The 23297-nt window shown below is 47.3% G+C and overlaps 1 protein-coding gene across 4 annotated transcripts in view; it reads left to right on the forward strand.

Annotated features, from left to right (window-relative positions):
* Positions 1-22075, forward strand: part of LOC123755317 (ras-responsive element-binding protein 1) — a 122696-nt gene extending 100621 nt beyond the window's left edge. For 2 of the 4 annotated variants that reach the window (XM_069327864.1, XM_069327863.1), the window contains 3 exons: positions 12918-13219; positions 16304-20032; positions 20319-22075. In XM_069327864.1, the coding sequence (XP_069183965.1) occupies positions 12918-13219; positions 16304-20032; positions 20319-20606 (4319 nt within the window). In that variant the 3' untranslated portion in view covers positions 20607-22075. Of the gene's footprint in view, positions 1-11197; positions 11585-12917; positions 13220-13300; positions 13537-16303; positions 20033-20318 lie in introns of those variants that run through there. The other 2 variants (XM_045737827.2, XM_045737828.2) reach the window with 2 other exon arrangements.
* The last annotated feature ends 1222 nt before the right edge of the window (positions 22076-23297 follow it).

Here is a 23297-nt window from a genome sequence, read left to right on the forward strand (position 1 = left end):
TGTGTGTTTGAAGCTTTGTGGTCAAGAGACTTGTTACACCACGCGAACAGTCAGGATATTACTGGTGGCCCGGGACGGCACGCCCGGGATCGCCTAGTACACGCCAGGAGGGTACTGGGCGGCTCTCGCCTAGTACCTCCCTCCACCAGTCTGGTCAAAATGCAACGTAATATTTACGTTCTATATGGTTCGGCCTTTGATAGGTGGGTGGTGGTGACCCGGTGGTGTAACACAATAACATTCACTGTTTGTATCTGCAGGATCGAGCAATTAGCTCTTGGACCCCGCCTTTCTAACCAATCGATTTCTCCTCTTATTATATCTGCCAGTGTGTGTGTGTGTACTCACCTAGTTGTGTTTGCGGGGTTTGAGCTCTGGCTCTTTGGTCCCGCCTCTCAACCGTCAATCAACAGGTGTACAGGTTCCTGAGCCTACTGGGCTCTATCATATCTACACTTGAAACTGTGTATGGAGTCAACCTCCACCACATCACTTCCTAATGCATTCCATTTGTCAACCACTCTGACACTAAAAAAGTTCTTTCTAATATCTCTATGGCTCATTTGGCCACTCACTTTCCACCTGTGTCCCCTAGTGTTAAATAGCCTGTCTTTTGCGTGTGTGTGTGTGTACTTAATATTTGTATCAGCAAAATTGATCTATTTAGCACTTGAGGGGCTATTTAGCCCCCCCCCCAAAGCTCCACGCGTGTGTGTGTCTTGACTTACCACAACGTACAAAGTACAAAGTGCTAACCTAACCAGACACGCACAAACCCAGCCCCCCCCCCCCCAACCTAACCAACCCAACCCAACCTATATATATAGAAAACGTGGATACATGTGAGCCGCTACTTTTTTTAGTAGATTGTAATTTGTACGTTGGGGGACTTTAACGTACAAAATGAGGTATTAGTTGAGAAGATGGGTTGAGGTACTCGCCTAGTTATTCTTGTTGGGGTTGAGCTCTGGCTCTTTGGTCCCGCCTCTCAACTGTCACTCAACTGGAGGCAGAAGGCAACTGCAACCAGGCAGCGGTACTGTGGGTGTACACTGTACCAGGCAGCGGTACTGTAGGTGTACACTGGACCAGGCAGCGGTACTGTGGGTGTACACTGTACCAGGCAGCGGTACTGTGGGTGTACACTGGACCAGGCAGCGGTACTGTGGGTGTACACTGTACCAGGCAGCAGTACTGTGGGTGTACACTGTACCAGGCAGCAGTACTGTGGGTGTACACTGTACCAGGCAGCAGTACTGTGGGTGTACACTGGACCAGGCAGCGGTACTGTGGGTGTACACTGTACCAGGCAGCGGTACTGTGGGTGTACACTGGACCAGGCAGCGGTACTGTGGGTGTACACTGGACCAGGCAGCAGTACTGTAGGTGTACACTGGACCAGGCAGCGGTACTGTGGGTGTACACTGTACCAGGCAGCGGTACTGTGGGTGTACACTGTACCAGGCAGCGGTACTGTGGGTGTACACTGTACCAGGCAGCGGTACTGTGGGTGTACACTGTACCAGGCAGCAGTACTGTGGGTGTACACTGTACCAGGCAGCGGTACTGTGGGTGTACACTGTACCAGGCAGCGGTACTGTGGGTGTACACTGTACCAGGCAGCGGTACTGTGGGTGTACACTGGACCAGGCAGCATTACTGTGGATGTACACTGGACCAGGCAGCGGTACTGTGGGTGTACACTGTACCAGGCAGCGGTACTGTGGGTGTACACTGGACCAGGCAGCGGTACTGTGGGTGTACACTGTACCAGGCAGCGGTACTGTGGGTGTACACTGTACCAGGCAGCAGTACTGTGGGTGTACACTGTACCAGGCAGCGGTACTGTGGGTGTACACTGGACCAGGCAGCATTACTGTGGATGTACACTGGACCAGGCAGCAGTACTCTAGGTGTACACTGGACCAGGCAGCATTACTGTGGGTGTACACTGGACCAGGCAGCATTACTGTGGGTGTACACTGGACCAGGCAGCATTACTGTGGGTGTACACTGGACCAGGCAGCATTACTGTGGGTGTACACTGGACCAGGCAGCGGTACTGTGGGTGTACACTGGACCAGGCAGCGGTACTGTGGGTGTACACTGGACCAGGCAGCGGTACTGTGGGTGTACACTGTACCAGGCAGCGGTACTGTGGGTGTACACTGTACCAGGCAGCGGTACTGTGGGTGTACACTGTACCAGGCAGCGGTACTGTAGGTGTACACTGTACCAGGCAGCAGTACTGTAGGTGTACACTGTACCAGGCAGCAGTACTGTAGGTGTACACTGTACCAGGCAGCAGTACTCTAGGTGTACACTGTACCAGGCAGCAGTACTGTAGGTGTACACTGTACCAGGCAGCAGTACTCTAGGTGTACACTGTACCAGGCAGCAGTACTGTAGGTGTACACTGGACCAGGCAGCAGTACTCTAGGTGTACACTGTACCAGGCAGCAGTACTCTAGGTGTACACTGGACCAGGCAGCAGTACTCTAGGTGTACACTGGACCAGGCAGCAGTACTCTAGGTGTACACTGTACCAGGCAGCGGTACTGTGGGTGTACACTGGACCAGGCAGCAGTACTGTAGGTGTACACTGTACCAGGCAGCAGTACTGTAGGTGTACACTGTACCAGGCAGCAGTACTGTAGGTGTACACTGTACCAGGCAGCAGTACTCTAGGTGTACACTGTACCAGGCAGCAGTACTCTAGGTGTACACTGGACCAGGCAGCAGTACTCTAGGTGTACACTGGACCAGGCAGCAGTACTCTAGGTGTACACTGGACCAGGCAGCGGTACTGTAGGTGTACACTGGACCAGGCAGCAGTACTCTAGGTGTACACTGGACCAGGCAGCAGTGCTCTGGGTGTACACTGGACCAGGCAGCGGTACTGTAGGTGTACACTGGACCAGGCAGCAGTACTCTAGGTGTACACTGGACCAGGCAGCAGTGCTCTGGGTGTACACTGGACCAGGCAGCGGTACTGTAGGTGTACACTGGACCAGGCAGCAGTACTCTAGGTGTACACTGGACCAGGCAGCAGTGCTCTGGGTGTACACTGGACCAGGCAGCGGTACTGTAGGTGTACACTGGACCAGGCAGCAGTACTCTAGGTGTACACTGGACCAGGCAGCAGTGCTCTGGGTGTACACTGGACCAGGCAGCGGTACTGTACACGGGTCACTGGTCACAACTGGACCACACGAGGGTCCCAATATGGTGGTGTATGGACTTAATATTTGCGCCACAATATTAATTAAAAACCTTAAACAATAGTTTTTTTTAACTCAAAGGGTTATTCAACATTGTCTATCGTCGCCTGCGACTGACAAGGAGAGGGAAAGGGGGTTAGAGGGGCTCCTCTTCCATTCCCACATTCCTATCTCCCCCATTACCTCCTCCCCCCCCCCTCACATCCTTTTCCCATATCCCTTCTACCTATTCCTTTACCACCCACGTCTGCACACTCTGCGACCCATGTCGTTGGTCGAGCGATAGACACACACAGTTTTAACTTTCACTGTACAAGTTTCCATTTATTCGCCCATATACCTGAGTGGCCGGGGTGGGTGGGGGCACCGTGGGCCTCTTGGCATTTAATGGAAAAAGTTAATGGTTAATGGTCCTGTCCATTGGTGTACCTCGGTCACGATTGCTTTCCCATCCCTCCCCTCCCCTCCCCCCCCCCCCCCCCTCATGCACAGCATCTCAAGGCAATAAACAAAGAATTAAATACAACGCCAATAACAAGAACAATAACAATAACAAGAACAATAACAAGAACAATAACAAGGAATATACCTGAACTCTACACACATGGCTTTAGCCACACAGCTCTGGCTTTGACTTCAGATAAGGACGGCCTTTTATCGTGTTTTGTGAGCGTGAGTCAGTGGGTAATATCTTGGCTTTAGGCTCCACTCCCGGCGCCTTATCTGGTGGGCACTGAGCCTCGCCACCAGGATTCACCAAACGAGCTCTCTTAAGGCTCGCTGTGATCATGACGGATTAGTCGGTGTTAACTAACGAGTTTACGAGCTGCCAGGCGCTTCCAGGTCGTCGTCCTCAACCCGTTGATGTTATAAATTCAGCTACCCGGAACAAGTTCCAGGTAGCACAGGCTATGGTGAACCCGTAGTGGTCTTACCTGGCACAGGAGCGGGGCTGGTGCCTCAACCCGTGACTATCATTATTGCATAGAGAAATCACATTAACGTGGTGTATCGGTGAGATCACTAGTAGCTGTTCGGAGGATTCGAACTAGGGGTCTGGGTACTCCCAAGCACACGTTCTAGAGCACTACGCCACGACATAGTCAAAAGTATTGCAACTTGGGATTCCACTGAATCCTCTAGGGTTCCTGAAACCTTCTACTCTTAACAGCGTTTGTTCGGGAGTATCCACAGCACTGGTTCGAATCCTCCTCATGACTCCTACTGATTCTCTCGATATTTATTATTATTATTATTATTATTATTATTATTATTATTATTATTATTATTATTATTATTATTATTATTAGTAGTAGTAGTAGTAGTAGTAGTAGTAGTATTATAGACCGCTTCCTAGGGCTTGGGAGCTCGTAAGATAGTTTAGTAAATACCTACTAATCAGACGTAATCGACATAAGTCCTCTTAAGAGACGTGTACCTCGTAAGTAGTGTTCTGGATCCTCCAGCCTCCAGTCCGTGCTCTTGGCCCCATCCCCCCCCACCCACCCGACAAGTAAGTGAGAGAGTAAGAGAGTGTGAGAGGGAGGGAGGGAGGGAGGGAGGGAGCGGAGGGGAGGGGACATAGTGCAGAGCCTCGCTCGCCTTACAAACACACTGCAAGCATTTCCTCTTCTCCAGCTTAAGGGGAGGGGAGGAAGGGGTGGAGGATATTTATCTGGGGAAGAGGGGGATGTATGGGGTAGAGGGGTGGGTGGGTGGGTGGGGGTGTGTGTGTGTGTGTGTGTGTGTGTGTGTGTGTGTGTGTGTGTGTGTGTGTGTGTGTGTGTGTGTGTGTGTGTGTGTGTGTGTGTGTGTGTGTGTGTGTGTGTGTACTCACCTATTTGTACTCGCCTATTTGTATTTGCGGGGGTTGAGCTCTGGCTCTTTGGTCCCGCCTCTCAACTGTCAATCAACTGGTGATTGATTGTGTGTACGTTTGTTATAACACTCGTATTCTCTTTACTGTCGTAATTACCTGTATTGCTGTTTTATACTATAATATATTTTTACACTTAAAATTTATTTTCATTTCTTTCATCATTAGATTTCTTTCTTGTGGGGTTGTATGGCCTGTGTCCACTATGGCGGCCTGGGTGGAGGTGGGTTTAGAACAGTGGGTGGGGGTAGCTCACATGTGTATGTGGGGGGGGGAGGGTATTGTTGTGTGGAGCAATACCAACAAGTCAGGTGTATTGCCACATGTGTGTGAAGCTGCTCCCATCTCTTGGTAACTATCAGTATCTCTATCACGGATTGTGCAACACAGATGTTATCAGGTTGTGTTGGGCGATACTGGCCCCCTCGCTCTCCCCTGCCCACGTGTTGCACCTTGTCTGTGTTCACTCCTGCACTCCAGCATGCAGCGTTGTGCAACAGGTGTGTGCTCGCAGTCACCTGTACACACGTATAAAAATACCAGACCATGTTTAGTGATCCCAGCAGCCTAGCCTCCTAAAATGTGAGCACTTGTAGTAACTATTTGGTCCACAGTAACTATAGTGATGGATACTTTGCTTACGTAATTACTAAGTGATTATGTAGTGATGTACTACCAAAAATAATAGTTTTGTACCTTTCATTTTACAGTCTTTGAAAAAACCTAAACCCGAACTTGAAACATTGCTATATCAAACACATATATGGACCGTATTAGGCTTAAGCGTATATTAGGCCTAGGATTGCTATGACAGGTTAGTTTTTTTTACTTTCATCTTGTATTTGAGAGAGAACCACTTTGACTAATTCAGTACAACAACCATTGACTTACTTGTGGGCCATCACTACATAGTGTTACTTTGGAACACATAGTTACTATAAAATAAATCCTTCGGCCTCACACACGTGGGGTTCACGGTTCGAGTCTCCTAGAGACCATGTGAATGGCATGGAGAGTTAGTATAAGTTACTATAGCGGAATGGACTGGATTCCAGGGGTCAGATTCACGAAGCAGCTACGCAAGCACTTACGAACCTGTATATCTTTTCTCAATCTTTGGCGGCTTTGTTTACAATTATTAAACAGTTAATGAACTCCGAAGCACCAGGAGGCTGTTTATAACAATAACAACAGTTGATTGGGAAGTTTTCATGCTTGTAAGCTGTTTAATAAATGTAACCAAAGGCGTCAAAGATTGAGGAAAGATGTACACGTTCGTAAGTACTTGCGTAACTGCTTCGTGAATCTGGCCCCAGGTATTGCAAGCGAGCGGAGTAGCGTTAAAACTCAGGCAGGGGATGTGTGCGATAGATCTCCTGCGATAGATATAGATGTGTGCGGCCCTATGTACACTTATGTTTTTGGAAGATCTCTATTCTTCTTCTTCAGAGGCTTGAGAATAGCGTCATGTTTAAGATAAATGGTAACGGGACTTGGCGGCTCCCCTCCTGAAGGTCATTTTCAGTTGCGCATCAATCTAGGAAATGCTGGAGGTTCCGTGCCCCTGGCCGTGCCCCTGCCCTGCCCCTGTCCTGCTGTGACTCTGCCCCGCCCCTGCCCTGTCCCTGCCCCCTGCCCTGTCCATGCCCATGCCCTTGCCCTTGCCCTGCCCTTTCCCCTGTCCCTGGCCGTGCCCTGCCCTGGGCACCTGCCCATGCACCTGCCCGTGCCCCTGTCCTGCCCTACCCTAACCATGCCCTGTCCCTGCCCTGCCCTGCCCCTGCCTAGCTCTGCCCCTGCCTTGTCCCTGCCTTGCTCTGCTCCTATCCTTGCCCATGCCCCTTCCCCTCCCTCCCTCCTGGTGCAGATAGAGAAGCGTTCCATTTTGATCTGGTACAAAATGTAATATGGCAGTTTCTTAATTATCATTATACTAATAAGAATATATGCATAATATATACCTCCACCGCCACAAGAGGTGGAGGTATACTCTCTCTCTCTCATATTCATTCATTCATTCGTGTACGCGTACGTTTGTTCTTACTAGTGGTGGACGCCCCCCCCCCTCAGCGGAAGGAGATAAGGGGTGCGGAGGTTGGATGGTGGTGGTGGTGGATGTGTTTGTGGTTGAAGTGGTGGTGCCGATGTGAGGATGTTCCAAGAAGAGATAGATGATTGTGAAAATGGGTTACGTCAACGGATGGAGGGTGGGGTTGTGGCTGCCCCATCCCCCCACCCCTCACCTAGACCCCCCCCCCACTCTTCCTGAATAACGTTCCAGCCCTTCTCCCTCGGCGCCCTTTTTCCCTCGTACCCACCTAATTGTTCCTGCAAGATAAAGCTTCAGCTCTTGGACCGCAGCTTTCCTGCTGTTGGTCGTCTCAACTCGATGATTCTCGACTTGCATATCTGCCTATTATATCTACCTCGAAAATAATATTTGGGGTTAGTAACACTTACCCCGTTTCGTTCAGTCCACTTTTATCCAGTACTCTTAAGGTAAAAAACTAAACTTTGTCTAGCATCCACCAGTGTCGTCCTCTGTTACTCGCAAACATTTCCTCCAGTATACTAATCCCACCTGTGTATTTCTTGTATTTAGTATATGTCATTTTCTGGCGTCGTTCGGTGCGGTTCCTGGAATCTTTGCTGGTGTGCTGAGAGAGCGCATCTTTTATGAAGACGTCCCGAGGGAAGGTGGTGACGACAGCAAGCCAATATTCCACATAAAGGGGACGCAAAGAACAGTGCTAGTTCACACCCTGAGAATCTGCTTCGGATTTTTGTGATAGTGAAATATAGTCACCATATAAGGCACCATATAAGGATATGGTGCTTATGAAGTTGTTGTTGTTATAGATTCAGCTACTCGGAACAAGTTCCAAGCAGCACGGGCTATGGTGAGCCCGTAGTGGACTTACCTGGCACAGGAGCGGTGCTGTGTAGGGCAGTCGTCTGCTTATGAAGACCTGGTTGGGTTCATGTCAGGGAGACGGGGACGAACGTGAGGTGAATAAAATATATATTTATCAAATATTAATTTAGTAAGACTGGTGGAATGATGAATTCACATTTAGTCTGTTGCTGTGTGTGTGTGGAGCTCCTCCAGCAGCAGGTATCCTATACGTGTCATCTACACGCCAGGCTTCTACATTTTGTTTTCAAGTTTAAGCCCTGTTTGTGTAATTGACACTAGTATGGATGAGTTAATGTTAGTGACGGCGGTGATTGATGTGTGGTTGTGTTGTTATAATGGTAATATAGCGTGACATTGGTATAGTGGTTAGTGTATTATTAATACACAAATTTGTATTCATATTTGACGATACTGGTATTGTCCGTGACCTCACCACAGGTCATGTGTGTGTGTGTGAGGTCAGGCCATCCTCATGTTTACATGGTACTTGTAGTAACAATGTGAACCATCGTGCATATACTGACGTAACGGAAGATTAGACATTAGAAACTACTCTTAAAACAACAGTACACTATTTCAGCGAACATACATGGACCATTTGAATAAGAAAAAACGAAGTTCGCGTTTTGTATTTATCCCAAATGTCATAATCATTTTGTTTTTAACTATCCAAAGAATGTCCAAGTTATCTTCAACCTCATATACGCCATATTAAGCCAAATATAGTACATATATATGTGTTATATAAGCCTAGTAATGTGTAAGTTTGGCTTATTTGTTCCTGTCCTTTACAAAATTAGTTGTAAACTGGCTGCATGAGTTAAATTGTGTACTTTTGGCCAAATAGTTGCAATCTATATCATTATAGAGGTTAGTGATAGATTTCCCCGACACACAAGTTCACAAACCATATATGACTAACGTGTGTTTTACACTTCTACCCCATATATACTGGGGATGGGGGAGGGGGTGGCCATGTGCACATGTGGTGGGCCATGTGCACATGTGGTGGGCCATGTGCACATGTGGTGGGCCATGTGCACATGTGGTGGGCCATGTGCACATGTGGTGGGCCATGTGCACATGTGGTGGGCCATGTGCACATGTGGTGGGCCATGTGCACATGTGGTGGGCCATGTGCACATGTGGTGGGCCATGTGCACATGTGGTGGGCCATGTGCACATGTGGTGGGCCATGTGCACATGTGGTGGGCCATGTGCACATGTGGTGGGCCATGTGTACATGTGGTGGCATACATACAGGTGGAGCCGCCCACGCTCAGCATTTCGTTTCCCAAGACGTAAATAATAGTTCGGCTTAGGGAAAATTTAATTTCGTCACAGTAATGCGACGTTGAGAGGAGAACGTTTGCGAGGAGAAGGGTGAGGGTGGAGGGCAGTAGGGTGGACCTGTGACTGAAGGTGAGGGCGGGCGTGGACTTATACCTTGGGCTCCTCTTATCCTGCTTATCTCACACCTTTTATCACTCTCTGCCGCCTCCCAACCTCAAATTCCCGCCACCAGTAGTACCATGCCTGCCTTAATGACCATTCCTGGCATAATCACCCTACCCACCATCGTCACAACCACTAATCATGCCACCCCTCAAGAATGATGACTGTCGTCAGCTCCTGGAGGTAGGGGGGGGGGGGGGAGGGGGTAACACGGGACTGGCTGGTGGGTAGGGGGTTGACCTCTGTGCGAAAATGTGACTGAGTATTTCTTGTATGAAACAAACACGTAAGCAATAAACGTGTAGGCAAGGCAATTACGAGGAGAAAATCACTACGTCAGTATGACTATACAGAACTTGGAAGGGATTCGAGATAGACTAAGACCTGGGGTTTAAGGGGAGAGGAGATGGGATATGAGGGTGGAATAAAGGAATTGTGCCTAACGACATTGAACAACGGGAATCGAAAGCCAACCCTGCATGAAACGAGGCAGTTATTCCAGCAACCGGTCAAACTTGATGGGTAAATGAATTCACAAATTCAAACACAAAAGAAATGAGTCATTTAGCGCATGTGATATATATCACAGCTTAGTTACATAAGCTGTAAAAACTTATCAATACATAAATTTTAACATGTTTATTAAATTTTATACTGCACATTTCACCCTACAGATTATCGTAATTGGGGTAGGCATTCATCAGTCTCGGAAGACTGTAGAGTTGCGCTCTGGTTGTCTGTCTGGGGTAACATAATATATATATATATAATGACACAGGCGGGCCAGCATCACCCATGCCTCGAGCAATAAGATCCTACACAGAGAGCGTGAAGAGCTGGTGAACCATCCCCGCCGCCCCAGATAACTGCGTCACTAATCATACCCTCAAAAAGACCCTTCAAACCTGGCTGATAACTTATCAAACTTTAGGTGCTCCAAAATCCAAGCAAAACCACAATAACATAAGTCTGAAAATATTTTCAGACACCACCACCACCCGCTCCCCTCCCGCCCCATTTCCCCCCAAAATGATAGGAAAACAAAACAATGTTTAGGATAGGTTATCCGGAGGAGCAATTTACTTGTTTAGGCTTCGTGGGTAGGAGAGACGTGTGGCGGTGTGTGGTAACTGGGAGTGGTGGTGGCAGACAGTGTGGCGTCAAGGCATGGCAGCCTAACTTATCCTGCCTCCTCTTTCTTTGTCTCGTACTGATGGTACGTTATAAGTGCACCTTTTCTCCTGATCCGAACGCGTTTGTTGTCTTAGTTGTGTCTGCCTCATTAAGTGGTGGAAATGTCTTAGTTCCCCCTGATGATGCTCGTGCCCTTTTAATGTTTTGGACATAATTTGTTATTGAGGAATGAAGATGGTGATGTTTTAAGATGGAAAATATATTTTCTTCCTGTGAGAAAATATAGAATTTTAGTACGTTAATTTAGCTGATGTAAATACCAGCTTATGATGTCATCCGGAGAGTCTCACTCCGCCCTCCCGCGGGACGGATGACTCGGCACGCTGCCAACTACCAATATTTTATCCGTAATTTTCAAGTGTTTTATATAAATTAAATCACTTTGGGCATTTTCATAATTCAAATGCCTATTGTTGTGTGGTAAATATGCGTTTACACAGTTACTTCCCACGATGAAACGCGTCAAATTAAATAAGTATTGAGTGGTAACTGGCACGTGGAGGGGAGGGTATATATAGCGGGAGACGTGATCGTCATCTCAGTTCCTCACAACCCCATTACCTAGTCACACGCGTCTTTGCTCACCCAGAGTCTGTATCATTACCCTCGTGAGGAGGGTGGAAGCGCCGAGCACCGTCCAGTGAAATGGTTGTTAATACTTAACCATTGTTAACTTAGTGCAACTAGTGAACGTAGTTAGTGCTTTCTAGTGAACTCAGGAAAGTGTCGACCGATGTACACCAAAGACGCTATAAACTAGAAATATTTATAGTAAACACAAATTCCAGTGTTTTGGTTGAAGCTTTAATTACTATAGGAAGTGTGTGTGCAGGAAAAGTGTAGAGATGGTAGTGTCGGCAGAAGAGTATCGTCACAAAATCTTCGGTGTTATCCCATCTCCAGACTACCACACCATATTCTGTAAGTCCAAACTTGGTTTCTATGAGTATTGGGTGATAGTACTCGGTCCAGTGATGGTTTTAGCCTATTGCGGGTGGTTAAATCCTCATGTGAGCCAGTAATTGTCTCCTTATTTATTAAAAAAAAATCATCGTTAACTTTGCTGAAAACGTCTTCACTTGTCCTGGAACAGTTTTTTTTCTTTTTGGTCGGTGTTGACCTGGACTGACCAACACAACTCTTGTGATATCTACGAGATAAGTGTTGGTAAACAGTGATTTTTTTATTGCGTGAAACTTGTAGAAAATAGTGTTTCTAGTTGCAAATATAATGCAGGAACATGCAAATTGATGTTGTGTAATGGTTATTGTTGGTCATTGTTTATCTTAAATGATTTTTGAGATCTTAATGAGCAAGTAGTGTTTGTCTCACTGATTAGTGTGTTGTTAGGTTTCACACGTGTTATAGTATTTTATAGAAAGACTATATTTGGTGGAACTGTAATTTGAACATGAAAACTTGTATCAAGGTTGCGTATGTTAGGGGTCCTGTCCATGCTGAGGTCTTGTCCTATCTGTGGTCTGTCCCTGCTGGGGTTTGTGGGTCCTGTCCTACCTGTGGTCTGTCCCTGCTGGGGTTTGTGGGTCCTGTCCTAGCTGTGGTCTGTCCCTGCTGGGGTTTGTGGGTCCTGTCCTAGCTGTGGTCTGTCCCTGCTGGGGTTTGTGGGTCCTGTCCTAGCTGTGGTCTGTCCCTGCTGGGGTTTGTGGGTCCTGTCCTAGCTGTGGTCTGTGGATCCTGTCCTTGCTGGGGTCTGTGGGTCCTGTCCTAGCTGTGGTCTGTCCCTGCTGGAGTCGTGGGTCTTGTCATAGCTGTGGTCTGTCCCTGCTGGAGTCGTGGGTCTTGTCATAGCTGTGGTCTGTCCCTGCTGGGGTCTTTACTTGGCGCGTTTAGTACCTAGTTGACCTAAGAAAAATTGTTGCAGTGCTTATGTAGACTAAGCGTATAGAGCTTTAACCATAAATAAGCTAGGCAGCAGGAATAGGTCTGATGTAGTGCAGGTGACAGTGAGAAGTGTAGAAGTGTCGTCACGCATCTTAATTTGTATACGTTCAACTCGAATTGCATGCGTTGTGTACTTCACGTTGGGTAATGGTTGGCCTTGACAGTTCGTAAACGTGTTTGCATAGATAGCGTGCTACGCATATTATAGTGTATGAGAGGTGGTAAATATTAAGTTTTGCGTACCAAGAGAAAACTTGTGCGTTAAATGCATTTACATTTTCATTGCATAGTATATTTGGAAAAAGATAATGTAGACGAGTAATGACTAACGTGAGGGTTTCCCTTTCCTCAGGTGAGACTGACATGGCAGCGGCAACTGCGTCTCCAGAGCCTAAGGGCACGTTGACCCCCCCAGGTTCCTCCCCCCTGAGGGCGGAGTGTGACCCCACCCGAGGCTCCTCCCACGGCTCCACCCCCCCGTCGCCAGAGGCTCCCCCCACCCCAGACTCCGCCCACATGGCCGCTGAGCCCACCAATCACAACGCAGCGCGTCTTCAGTCCTCCACTGACAGACCAGAAAGGCACTTACTGACCAATCAAGAACCCCTCTCGGGAGCAAAGAAACGGAAGGCGACGAAGGTTCACAAAGTAGAGGTAAGGGCAGCTCTTTCTCCTTATCCCCCATCCCCCCAATACCCCTCCTCCAAGTGCCGGCTGCTGGTCACTCCCGACGGACACTGGCGCAGTCTTTCCCATAACGTCTTGGCGCGCGTTGAGATCACTGCCACGCCCCACTGGGTGCAGCAGCGCCCGTGTCCGTTTCTGTGGTTCAGTGCGCTTCCACTGTTGAGATGACGAGGTGCTGCTACAGCTGGTCTTGGTAGCTAGCCAGTGTATTGATGGTGCTGGGACACTTCACTGAACTTGTTCCAATTGGGTTCTCCCAAGTGCTATCCATGTGTATTAACATGGTAAGAATTGTGACAGAAACCTTTATTTTAAACTTGATACATTTTATCTTGTAAGCGAGTGTGTGACCTGATGTGGAAGTGCGCGGTGACGTGGGTGTTAGGATCCAGTATCGGTCGGCTGCTAATCTTAACACATTTCTGGTCTTTCCAGAACTAGCAAGGATTTCTCTCTTTCCCCGGGAATGATTGTGTAGTTGAGTGTTCTTCTGCGACACTTCCTTCGGTTATAACTAGTCCTATGTTAAGGACTGGCATTGTTTCGCGGACGATACCGTACTTGTGCCTTAGACTTCATACATGAGAAACAAATGTTACATTTCTGATTAAGTGGAGCGTTAACGCTATATGCGCGTTTGTATGAAGGCTGCGCCTTGTTTGTTTATGATCTTACCAGCCTCTTGGAAAGTTTATCTGGGGAATTCCGGGAGGGTATAGCAAGGAGACTCCCGTTCTGCCCGACCGCAGCCCAAGATCAACACTTACAAGTGTGCTGCGTCTTATTGGCGAACCCAACTCTGTTCATATATCACAGCATCGTCTACTACTGCCACAACGTGCACTCCTGCCACATCTCGCCACAACATGCACTCGTGTTACAACATGCACCACTCTGCTACAACATGCACCACTCTGCTACAACATGCACTCTGCCACAACATGCACTCTGCTACAACATGCACTCTGCCACAACATGCACTCTACTACAACATGCACTCTGCCACAACATGCACTCTGCTACAACATGCACTCCTGCCACATCTCGCCACTACTTAAGGAGAGCTCTGACGCCTTCTAATGTTAATATTATTAGTTCTGCCTTTGTTTTGCATTGTATGTAGTGTTTGCTTTTAATCGTGATTATCTTAAAATTCATGGTTATGTAACTTAGTGTCCTTAAGAGCTATACTTCAAGCAGTAGTACTAAACTACTTCAATAGTGGGTGTACTGTGGTTGTTCAAACAGTGGGTGTACTGTGGTTGTTCAAACAGTGGGTGTACTGTGGTTGTTCAAACAGTGGGTGTACTGTGCTTCTTCAGACAGTGGGTGTACTGTACTTCTTGAAACAGTGGGTGTACTGTACTTCATGAAACAGTGGGTGTACTGTACTAATTGAAAGTGGGTGTACTGTATTTCTTGAAACAGTGGGTGTACTGTACTTCATGAAACAGTGGATGTACTGTACTTCATGAAACAGTGGATGTACTGTACTTCATGAAACAGTGGATGTACTGTACTTCATGAAACAGTGGATGTACTGTACTTCTTGAAACAGTGGGTGTACTGTACTTCTTGAAACAGTGGGTGTACTGTACTTCTTGAAACAGTGGGTGTACTGTACTTCTTGAAACAGTGGGTGTACTGTACTTCTTGAAACAGTGGGTGTACTGTACTTCTTGAAACAGTGGGTGTACTGTGCTTCTTCAGACAGTGGGTGTACTGTACTTCTTGAAACAGTGGGTGTACTGTACTTCTTGAAACAGTGGGTGTACTGTACTTCTTCAGACAGTGGGTGTACTGTACTTCTTGAAACAGTGGGTGTAGTGTACTTCTTGAAGCTGCGGGTGTACTTAAAACAATATAGACACATCATGTATTTGCTTGTTACAAATGGGGGTATTGTGCCGTGTAACCCACCTACAGTGTCTCTTGCTGTTTAATGTCAGACACTCGCTTGGTGTGCTTGTCCTGTCGGGGAGTTAACCTTGTTATCATATACATATAACTGCTATCTTCATGAACGTCTAAAAGGCAATGATATCCCGGGGAAGCTACAGGTGTGTTGAACGTGACAATGATCCCCCTAGTAAGCTTCAGGTGTTGAACGTGACAATGATCCCCCTAGTAAGCTTCAGGTGTTGAACGTGACAATGATCCCCCTAGTAAGCTTCAGGTGTTGAACGTGACAATGATCCCCCTAGTAAGCTTCAGGTGTTGAACGTGACAATGATCTCCCTAGTAAGCTACAGGTGTTGAACGTGTTACTGCTGTCGGCAACTATTGGTAATTTTGATTGAGGAAAGCCGCTTCTAAAAAAAGGAGGTCGGGGGATGTAATAGCGGTGAGACTGAGTATCAGGGAGGCAGGGAGCGAGTAGTGGTGAGCGCAAGAGAAACGTGGAGCCTCCGGGCAGTCGCTGACAGCCGCGGGGCACACCTCCCCCCCCCCCCCCCCCCCCCCTCTCCTTCACTCAGCCTCCACCTCAAACCTTTTTACTTCCCCCTCCCTCCCTTCCTTCCTTCCTTCCTTCCTTCCTTCCTTCCTTCCTTCCTTCCTTCCTTCCTTCCTTCCTTCCTTCCTTCCTTCCTTCCTTCCTTCCTTCCTTCCTTCCTTCCTTCCTTCCTTCCTTCCTTCCTTCCCCTTCCCTTCCCTTCCCTTCCCTCCCGTCTTCCATACCACTTATGGAAGAGTGTTGGGGTAAGTTTTCTTTGGGGGCTGAACACTACTGTTGCAGGAGTGTCGGTGCGGTATTTAGTTAGGTAATAATTATTTAGGATAGACTCGTACCATTTGGTAAATTGTTTACGGCTGAATGCGTGGTCATTGTAATAGGCCTGATTTGTGTATAAATATTTCTGAGTGTTGAGCACGAGTTGGAGGGAAAGATGTGTGTGAGGGTGTATGCTCGGAGCGTGGTGAGAGGGTCGCGCCTGTGTAGGGGACGTTGTGGGAAGGGGGGTCGCGCTTGCCGTCTGTTGGCGTGCGGTGTGGTTGGGTCAGGGGTCGTCGTGGTGGCAGTGGAGAATAAAATGCTGTTTCTTGTTGCAGACGGAGTGTGGGAGTGAGGGCGAGAGCGAGGCGGGTGTGGGCGGCAGCTTTGTGTGCCCCGTGTGCCAGGAGGTGCACTCTTCTCAACATGAATTCACTCAACACATCCGAAAACACAACCACGTCCTCGAGACGGACAATGGCACGAAAGTGTACTGCTGCGGTATCTGTAAGAAACAGTTAAGTAGTAACAGCTCATTGGACAGACACATGCTGGTTCACTCTGGCGAACGGCCGTTTCGGTGTCACATCTGCGGCACGCACTTCACCACCAATGGCAACATGCATCGCCACATCCGCGGCCATTACCGCAATGGGGGCGGCGGTCCGGGCTCGGACACTGGGGAGAGCGACCTGGGCTCCGAAGAAGGCTCCTCCTCGCCGTGCAAGCGGAGACTGGACGACGAGGAGAACGTGGTGTCAGCCAAGGCAGTGCGTCTGGGCGATACTGAGGAGGAGCTGGCGTGTCCGGCGTGTGGAGTGGAGCAGCCAAGTCAACACGCGCTTGAGCAGCACGTGGAGACCATCCACCCAGAATACCAAGTGGCGTGCACCACCTGTCAGCTGGGTTTTAAAAACTATCGCGCGCTGCACCTCCACAACTCTATGGTCCACCCCACAGCTACTGCTTCTCCCCCGCAACTTGACCTCACGTGCACAGACTTCTCTATCACCAAGTTCCCACTCATTGCCAAAGAAATTTGCGAGTCGAGCAGCCGACAGCAGCAGCATCCAGGTGAGGGCATCGGTGTCCACAGGTGTCAGATGTGTAACATTACCTTTCCTTGTGCCGACTCGTGGCTGATGCATATGCGTGAACACGCTGCTGCCTCCTCGGCTCCCCCGCCTCCACTCAGATGTCTCCGGTGCGACCTGACTTTCTCAAACGTGGCAGAGTTGGCTCACCACCACCAGCGCCACCTGTGTGAAGAGCCCCAGCCTCGTAAAGAGAGCTTCTTGGCGGTGCTGGACTTGCTGAACAAACAAAAACGTGAAGTACCTTTAACGCCTATGGCCGCAACGATGGAGGCGTCCTTCCTCGCTGGGGGTTTGAGACCACCTCTGGGAATGCCGCCTCCCGGCCACCATTCTCCAGCACCTGCGGATTCAGCCAAGGCATCCCCGGAGCATCCAACAGCTGGTAGAATAGCTGCTGCAGCTACCACCACCGCCAGTAGTGTCTCTCCTCTTGTATCTTCTGCCTCGGTTCTCTCTCATGATGAACAGTTTGCACGCGAATACCGCGATATGAAATTGAATGGCCAGTACCCTTGCCGCTTGTGCAAAGATATTTTCGCTAATTTACGTAAACTTAAGTCACATAATCTGGTGCACATGGTGGCTCCCCCGTACCGTTGCAATCTTTGCTCTTTCTTCAGTAATGACAAAAACACACTGAAAGAGCACATGAAGAGTCACAAGGGAGATACGCCGTATGAATGTAACATATGCAATCTCGCCTTCACAACAAAGGCCAATTGTGAACGTCATATTAAGAATATTCATGGCCGCCAGTCACGGGATGAGGTGAAGAGCTGTATGAACTTCATTCCACAAGAGGAAGGGACGAGCAGTGATCACACACTGGACACCGTCTGTCATATTTGTCACATCGACTGCAAGGCACGATCTGTCCTGCGGGATCATATCCGTTCCTCTCACCCAGAAGGAATGACAAAACCCTATTCGTGCAAGCTGTGCGGAGGCGCCTTCTCATCTGAAAACGATGTGATGCGACATGTGATCCAGCAGCACGCAGAGTCCGCCTCAGGACCCACACTTGAACAACTCGTAGTGAATCGATCCTCTAGCGAAGATCGCCATGAACATCACGACCTCACGCCGGTGGAGTCTTTACTTAACTTTTCCAAATTGCCCATGGCGATGCCCACTCCCCATCAACCTCCTCCAGTTTCTTTGCCCATAACATTTCCACACAAGCCGCCAGTCCCTGTATCAATAGTCCCGCCCCGTCCCCTCACTCCGACTATCACCCCTGTCTCTCCTCTCCCTGACGTGGAGGATGCTCCTCTAGACCTGAGTATGAACTCTAAAAGAGATAAGGAAAAGGAGGAAGAGGAGGAAGAGGAAGTTGATGTTGAAATGAGTGATATAAAGACTGAACAATTGGAGCCCGAGGACTTGTCAAAACCACGGATAGACAGAGAGGATGAAGTGGTTGTCGAAAAAACTATAGAGCTTTCACAAGAGTCTCCTTCCGATGTACTAAAGATTCCACGGCCACCCTTCCCACTAAGTACAATGTATTCACAGCCCCTGTCCCTCTGTAGTCCATTTACGCCAAGTCAGTATCCCATCCTTATGGACCCATACGGTATTCGTCCAGTCCATCAGTTTGACTCTGCATTACTGGAGGAATATCAGAAAGAGCTGAAACGTGGGTTGCAGCTCACCTCTGGTGGAGCATTGCTTAGTGGAACAGGAGGGTTTCTACACCACACTTCAGCATTTCCTCTTTCTGCTCTTGCCCTAGCTGCTGCTCGGCGCAATCCACTACGGATTCCACGCCCTGAAATTCGCAGTGTTGAAATTAAAGCTGAAGATACATCTGTAACAGACAATCAGGTGACTAATGTACCTAAACCAAGTGACGAGGACGTAATGCATTTTACAATGCGCAACTCTGTTCTAATGAAAAAACCCAAACAAAGAAGGTACCGAACAGAAAGACCATGGAGGTGCGATCTCTGTGATAAAGGGTTTACGCTACGTTCGAACATGGAGCGTCATATGAAGCAGCAGCATCCAGACGTATGGCAGCAGCGGCCGCGGGGTGTCAATACATCAAGATCGGAGTCGGAGACGCCAATCGCAGTAACAGATGCACCACAGACTATTTCCGACACGGTAAGAGAGCAGCTAATCAACAAGATCGAAAAGGAATCCAGTGATGAGAGAGAAGAGACGAGGCAGAGGGAAGAGGAGGAGAGTGAATTAGTTATTGATGATGGTCAAGAGGAAGATGGAGAAGAGGAGGAAGAGGAAGAAGACGAGGATGAAGAGGAAGAAGATGAAGACGGTGATGGGAATAGCACAGATGAGAGAAGTCGTGATGATAGCGGGACAGACCTGGCCAGTGTTCACAAGCTCTTGTCAACTGCATCCAGTCAAAGCTTTCCTTTTTTTGGCAGCGAGGGTGAGGAGGAACCCCCGGGTGAGGACGACTCTACTTCTTCCACGCCAGTATCAGAAGATGGAAAACGTAGTGCCTACTCTTCCGCCCCACAGAAACAAAAATGTCCATTTTGTCAGAGAAAATTCCCGTGGTCTAGTTCTCTTGTTCGTCATATTCGAACTCACACAGGGCAGAAGCCATACTTATGTCCAGTCTGCCACTTTCCTTTCACCACAAAATCAAACTGTGATCGCCATCTTCTACGAAAACATCCCGACTCCCCGCACACAATGGGAGGCGACCGTCCATATCGCTGCGTCAAATGTCCAGGGGCAGCTTTCACCAATCTAGAGAGCCTTCGGAAGCATGAAATGTTCAAACACGAGAAAGCAAGTGATACAGCGGTCTTGCGAGACGATACCAGGCCCTTCCGGTGCCATGTTTGCGAGACTCCTCTAGCTACCCGCGAAGCTGCTCTGCATCACCTCAGCAAGGCCCACCCAGAACATGCGCAGAACATAATCAACACAGAGCCCATTACCACAGACAACAACAATGAACCACCTGTTCCTGACTCTACCACAACAGACAGAGTGAGTTTGAAGATTATACCTAAATTCGTGTTGTTTACGCAACATAATTTATATGTACTTTATACTCTTGTGAAAATCTTATATTTTTATGTATATATATTTTAGTGTATATACTTTGCTATATAATATGTATAAGTAGTACTATATTTTAGGATATACATTATTCATACAGTACTAAACATTTTGTGTATGCAGTTCTGTATACCTGTGTGTATACACGCACGTTTGTATAATGATTTAATATTTTGTTCAACGCGCAATTAACAATATATATTTCTACTTACAGGTCAGCTGCATGTTCTGTTTGCAGCGTTACTGGAGTCTGGCAGAATTAAAACAACATATTGCAACAGATCATGTTAGACCTTCCTCTCCAGTCACCTCTGAAGATGAACAAAGGGAAGGATGCCTACCTTCTCCGATAATTAAGACAGAGATAAAAGAAGAACGCAAAGATGAGACGGAAGGCACTGACTTCATCTCAAACCTACTTGGAACAAAGCGAGCGGTGGTCGATAGGTTGCTAACTTCGAAATCCGCCGACGACGCCGCTAAGCTGCTAGGTGTCCGATAAACCTGTGGCTTGATCACGATGTGTTCATGGGAAGTGCGAGTCCATACATGACAATTCCATACATAAACAAAGGGTGTCTCTATTCAAGATAACTTTTCTATTCCGTAGCTGAGTGCAATGTATGTCATAGCTTGTAGTTGTTCTTAAGGGTTACATTCATTATTTTACTTTCAATGTTAATGCATTCACAATTTGCCTTGAAATTCAATAATTCGTGCCTTGACGACGTGCCCTAGACACTTCTATAATCTGTAAGTTAATGTTCTGTATATACATTGTATATAACAACTCGGTGGTTATATTATTTAGTTAATATAATTTAATTCCTTTTGTCTGTGATGTCTCCCAGTTAATTTGTTATCTCTCGTTATTATTGTTATTTGTTTGCTTGTACAGTACCTGCCAAATTATTATCTTGTAGCGTTTTCTTTAGTTGCCAATGTTTCAAACATTTTGTTCAAATACAAGGGGCCAAAATCATTTTCTTGTGCCTAAGCTTTCATTTGCCAGCATGGCAATTATTTAAACTGTCGGGTCAGGTCATATGCCAAGAATGATAGCATATCTACCATAGATCGAGACAATCTACATGGATCAGGGATTGAGTAGGTTACCTTATCTTTATTTATACTTTAAACGAGTCCTCATCTCCAAAGTATTAAGGCTAGATGCCAAAGTTATGGTTAGTGTGTGTAAATAATTAGACCTAATAATTTATCTCATAATCTATAAGGCTGCATTCTCATTCCAAAGTTTGTATATTTATACTACCTTAAGGTTTATTTCTCTAAAGTGTTGTGTTCCTATTAGTTTATATTTACCGACATATTCCAGACTATACCTCAGTGTTATTTTCACTTCGTTTTGGTTAGTAAAGAATACAACAGATTCGGCCTGTCGAATTCTCTTAGTGAAATAAAAATCAAGCACCTGTGAATGTTTGACGCATACACGGGTCACTTAGAAAAAAAACCCTTTTCATGATTGGTGGTCTATTCGAAGATTGGCTGATTTTGATAGTGGGTTTCCTAAGGTCACATTTAATTTACTTCATTCCATTTTCTATACTGATACCCAGTGAAATAATATATTCCATGCAATAATTTCTTGCATGCGCCCAAAGAAGTTTGATGTGTGCAGATAAGTGTTTGAATTTTGAGTGATGTGTTTTTTCTATGCAAGGTATTGTTCTGGGATATTACTTAGTTTATAAAATAATTTATAAACGAATTAAATGATCTCTGGATGTATAATTATGATAACTTTTGACCTAATGGCATTATTTAATAAGCCTCGTTATATACACAAATGTCTAAATCCTCCAAGGCAGTTATATACATTAAAACTATTTGATACTCTTGTCCCGTATTGTTCAATCACCTTGTCTTGCGTGTGTGGTTTGTATGTTACAGCACCACTTCTAAGAAAAAGATAAAAAAATGCTTTGGAATAAATAGTTGTGATTGAAACTGTATTTCATATAACCTACAGTGATTTGGTTTCGTCTTTGGATAATTGTAAACAGCATGACGGGTAAGGAAAAATGTTAATTTTTGCATTATATACATTATATATAATATGAGATATCTGGGGATATCTCCCATATAATAGGTTATCTAGAGATATCTCTGGGTACCTGGAGGCATCTTCGAATATCTGAGGCACCGCTGGATATCTGAGATACCTCGACGCTATTGCATCGATCGAAAAAGTTTGAATCTACGCAATTAGAGCGTTGAATAAATGTCAAATCAACGCTATTTCAACGTTAAATCAACGCGTTTGCAACGTTCAATCGACGCTATGGCAACGTTAAATCGACGTTACTACAACGTTAAAATAACGTTATTGCAACGTTAAATCGACGTTATTGTAACGTTAAATCGACGTTATTGCAACGTTAAATCTACTATTTTTAATGTTTTTGGTCAAACAGCCTGGTTGACCAACTGGGAGGTCTGGATGAAGACAGGGCCGCGAGTGTCATTGATCCACGGAGACCGGGCCGCGGGTGCCATTGATCCACGGAGACCGGGCCGCGGGTGCCATTGATCCACGGAGACCGGGCCACGGGTGCCATTGATCCATGGAGACCGGGCCAATGATCCCCGAAAGCTACTGCAATGGTAAATCGATGCTAAGGCAACATTAAATCGACGTTATTGCAACGTTAAATCAACGCAATTGCAACGTTGAATCGACGCTATTGCGACGTTGAATTTACTCCATTTCAAGGGCAACTGCCATTTCAAGGTATATGGTCAAACAGCCTGGTTGACCAGACGACCAACTGGGAAGTCTAGATAGAGACCGGGCTGCGTGATCATTGACCCCGGGAGACTGGGCCGCATGACTATTGATCCCCGGTGACCGGGCCTCAGGGACATTGATCCCCGGAGACCGGGCCGCGTGACTATTGATCCCCGGAGACCGGGCCTCAGGGACATTGATCCCCGGAGACCGGGCCGTGAAACCATTGATCCCCGGAGACCGGGCCGCGGGACCATTGATCCCAGAGACCGGGCCGCGGGATCATTGATCCTCGGAGACAGGGCCGCGAAGCCATTGATCCCCGGAGACCGGGCCGTGAAACCATTGATCCCCGGAGACCGGGCCGCGTGACTATTGATCCCCGGAGACCGGGCCGTGAAACCATTGATCCCCGGAGACCGGGCCGTGAAACCATTGATC

Source organism: Procambarus clarkii, chromosome 20 (genome assembly GCF_040958095.1).
Source record: "Procambarus clarkii isolate CNS0578487 chromosome 20, FALCON_Pclarkii_2.0, whole genome shotgun sequence".
NCBI lineage: Eukaryota > Metazoa > Arthropoda > Malacostraca > Decapoda > Cambaridae > Procambarus > Procambarus clarkii.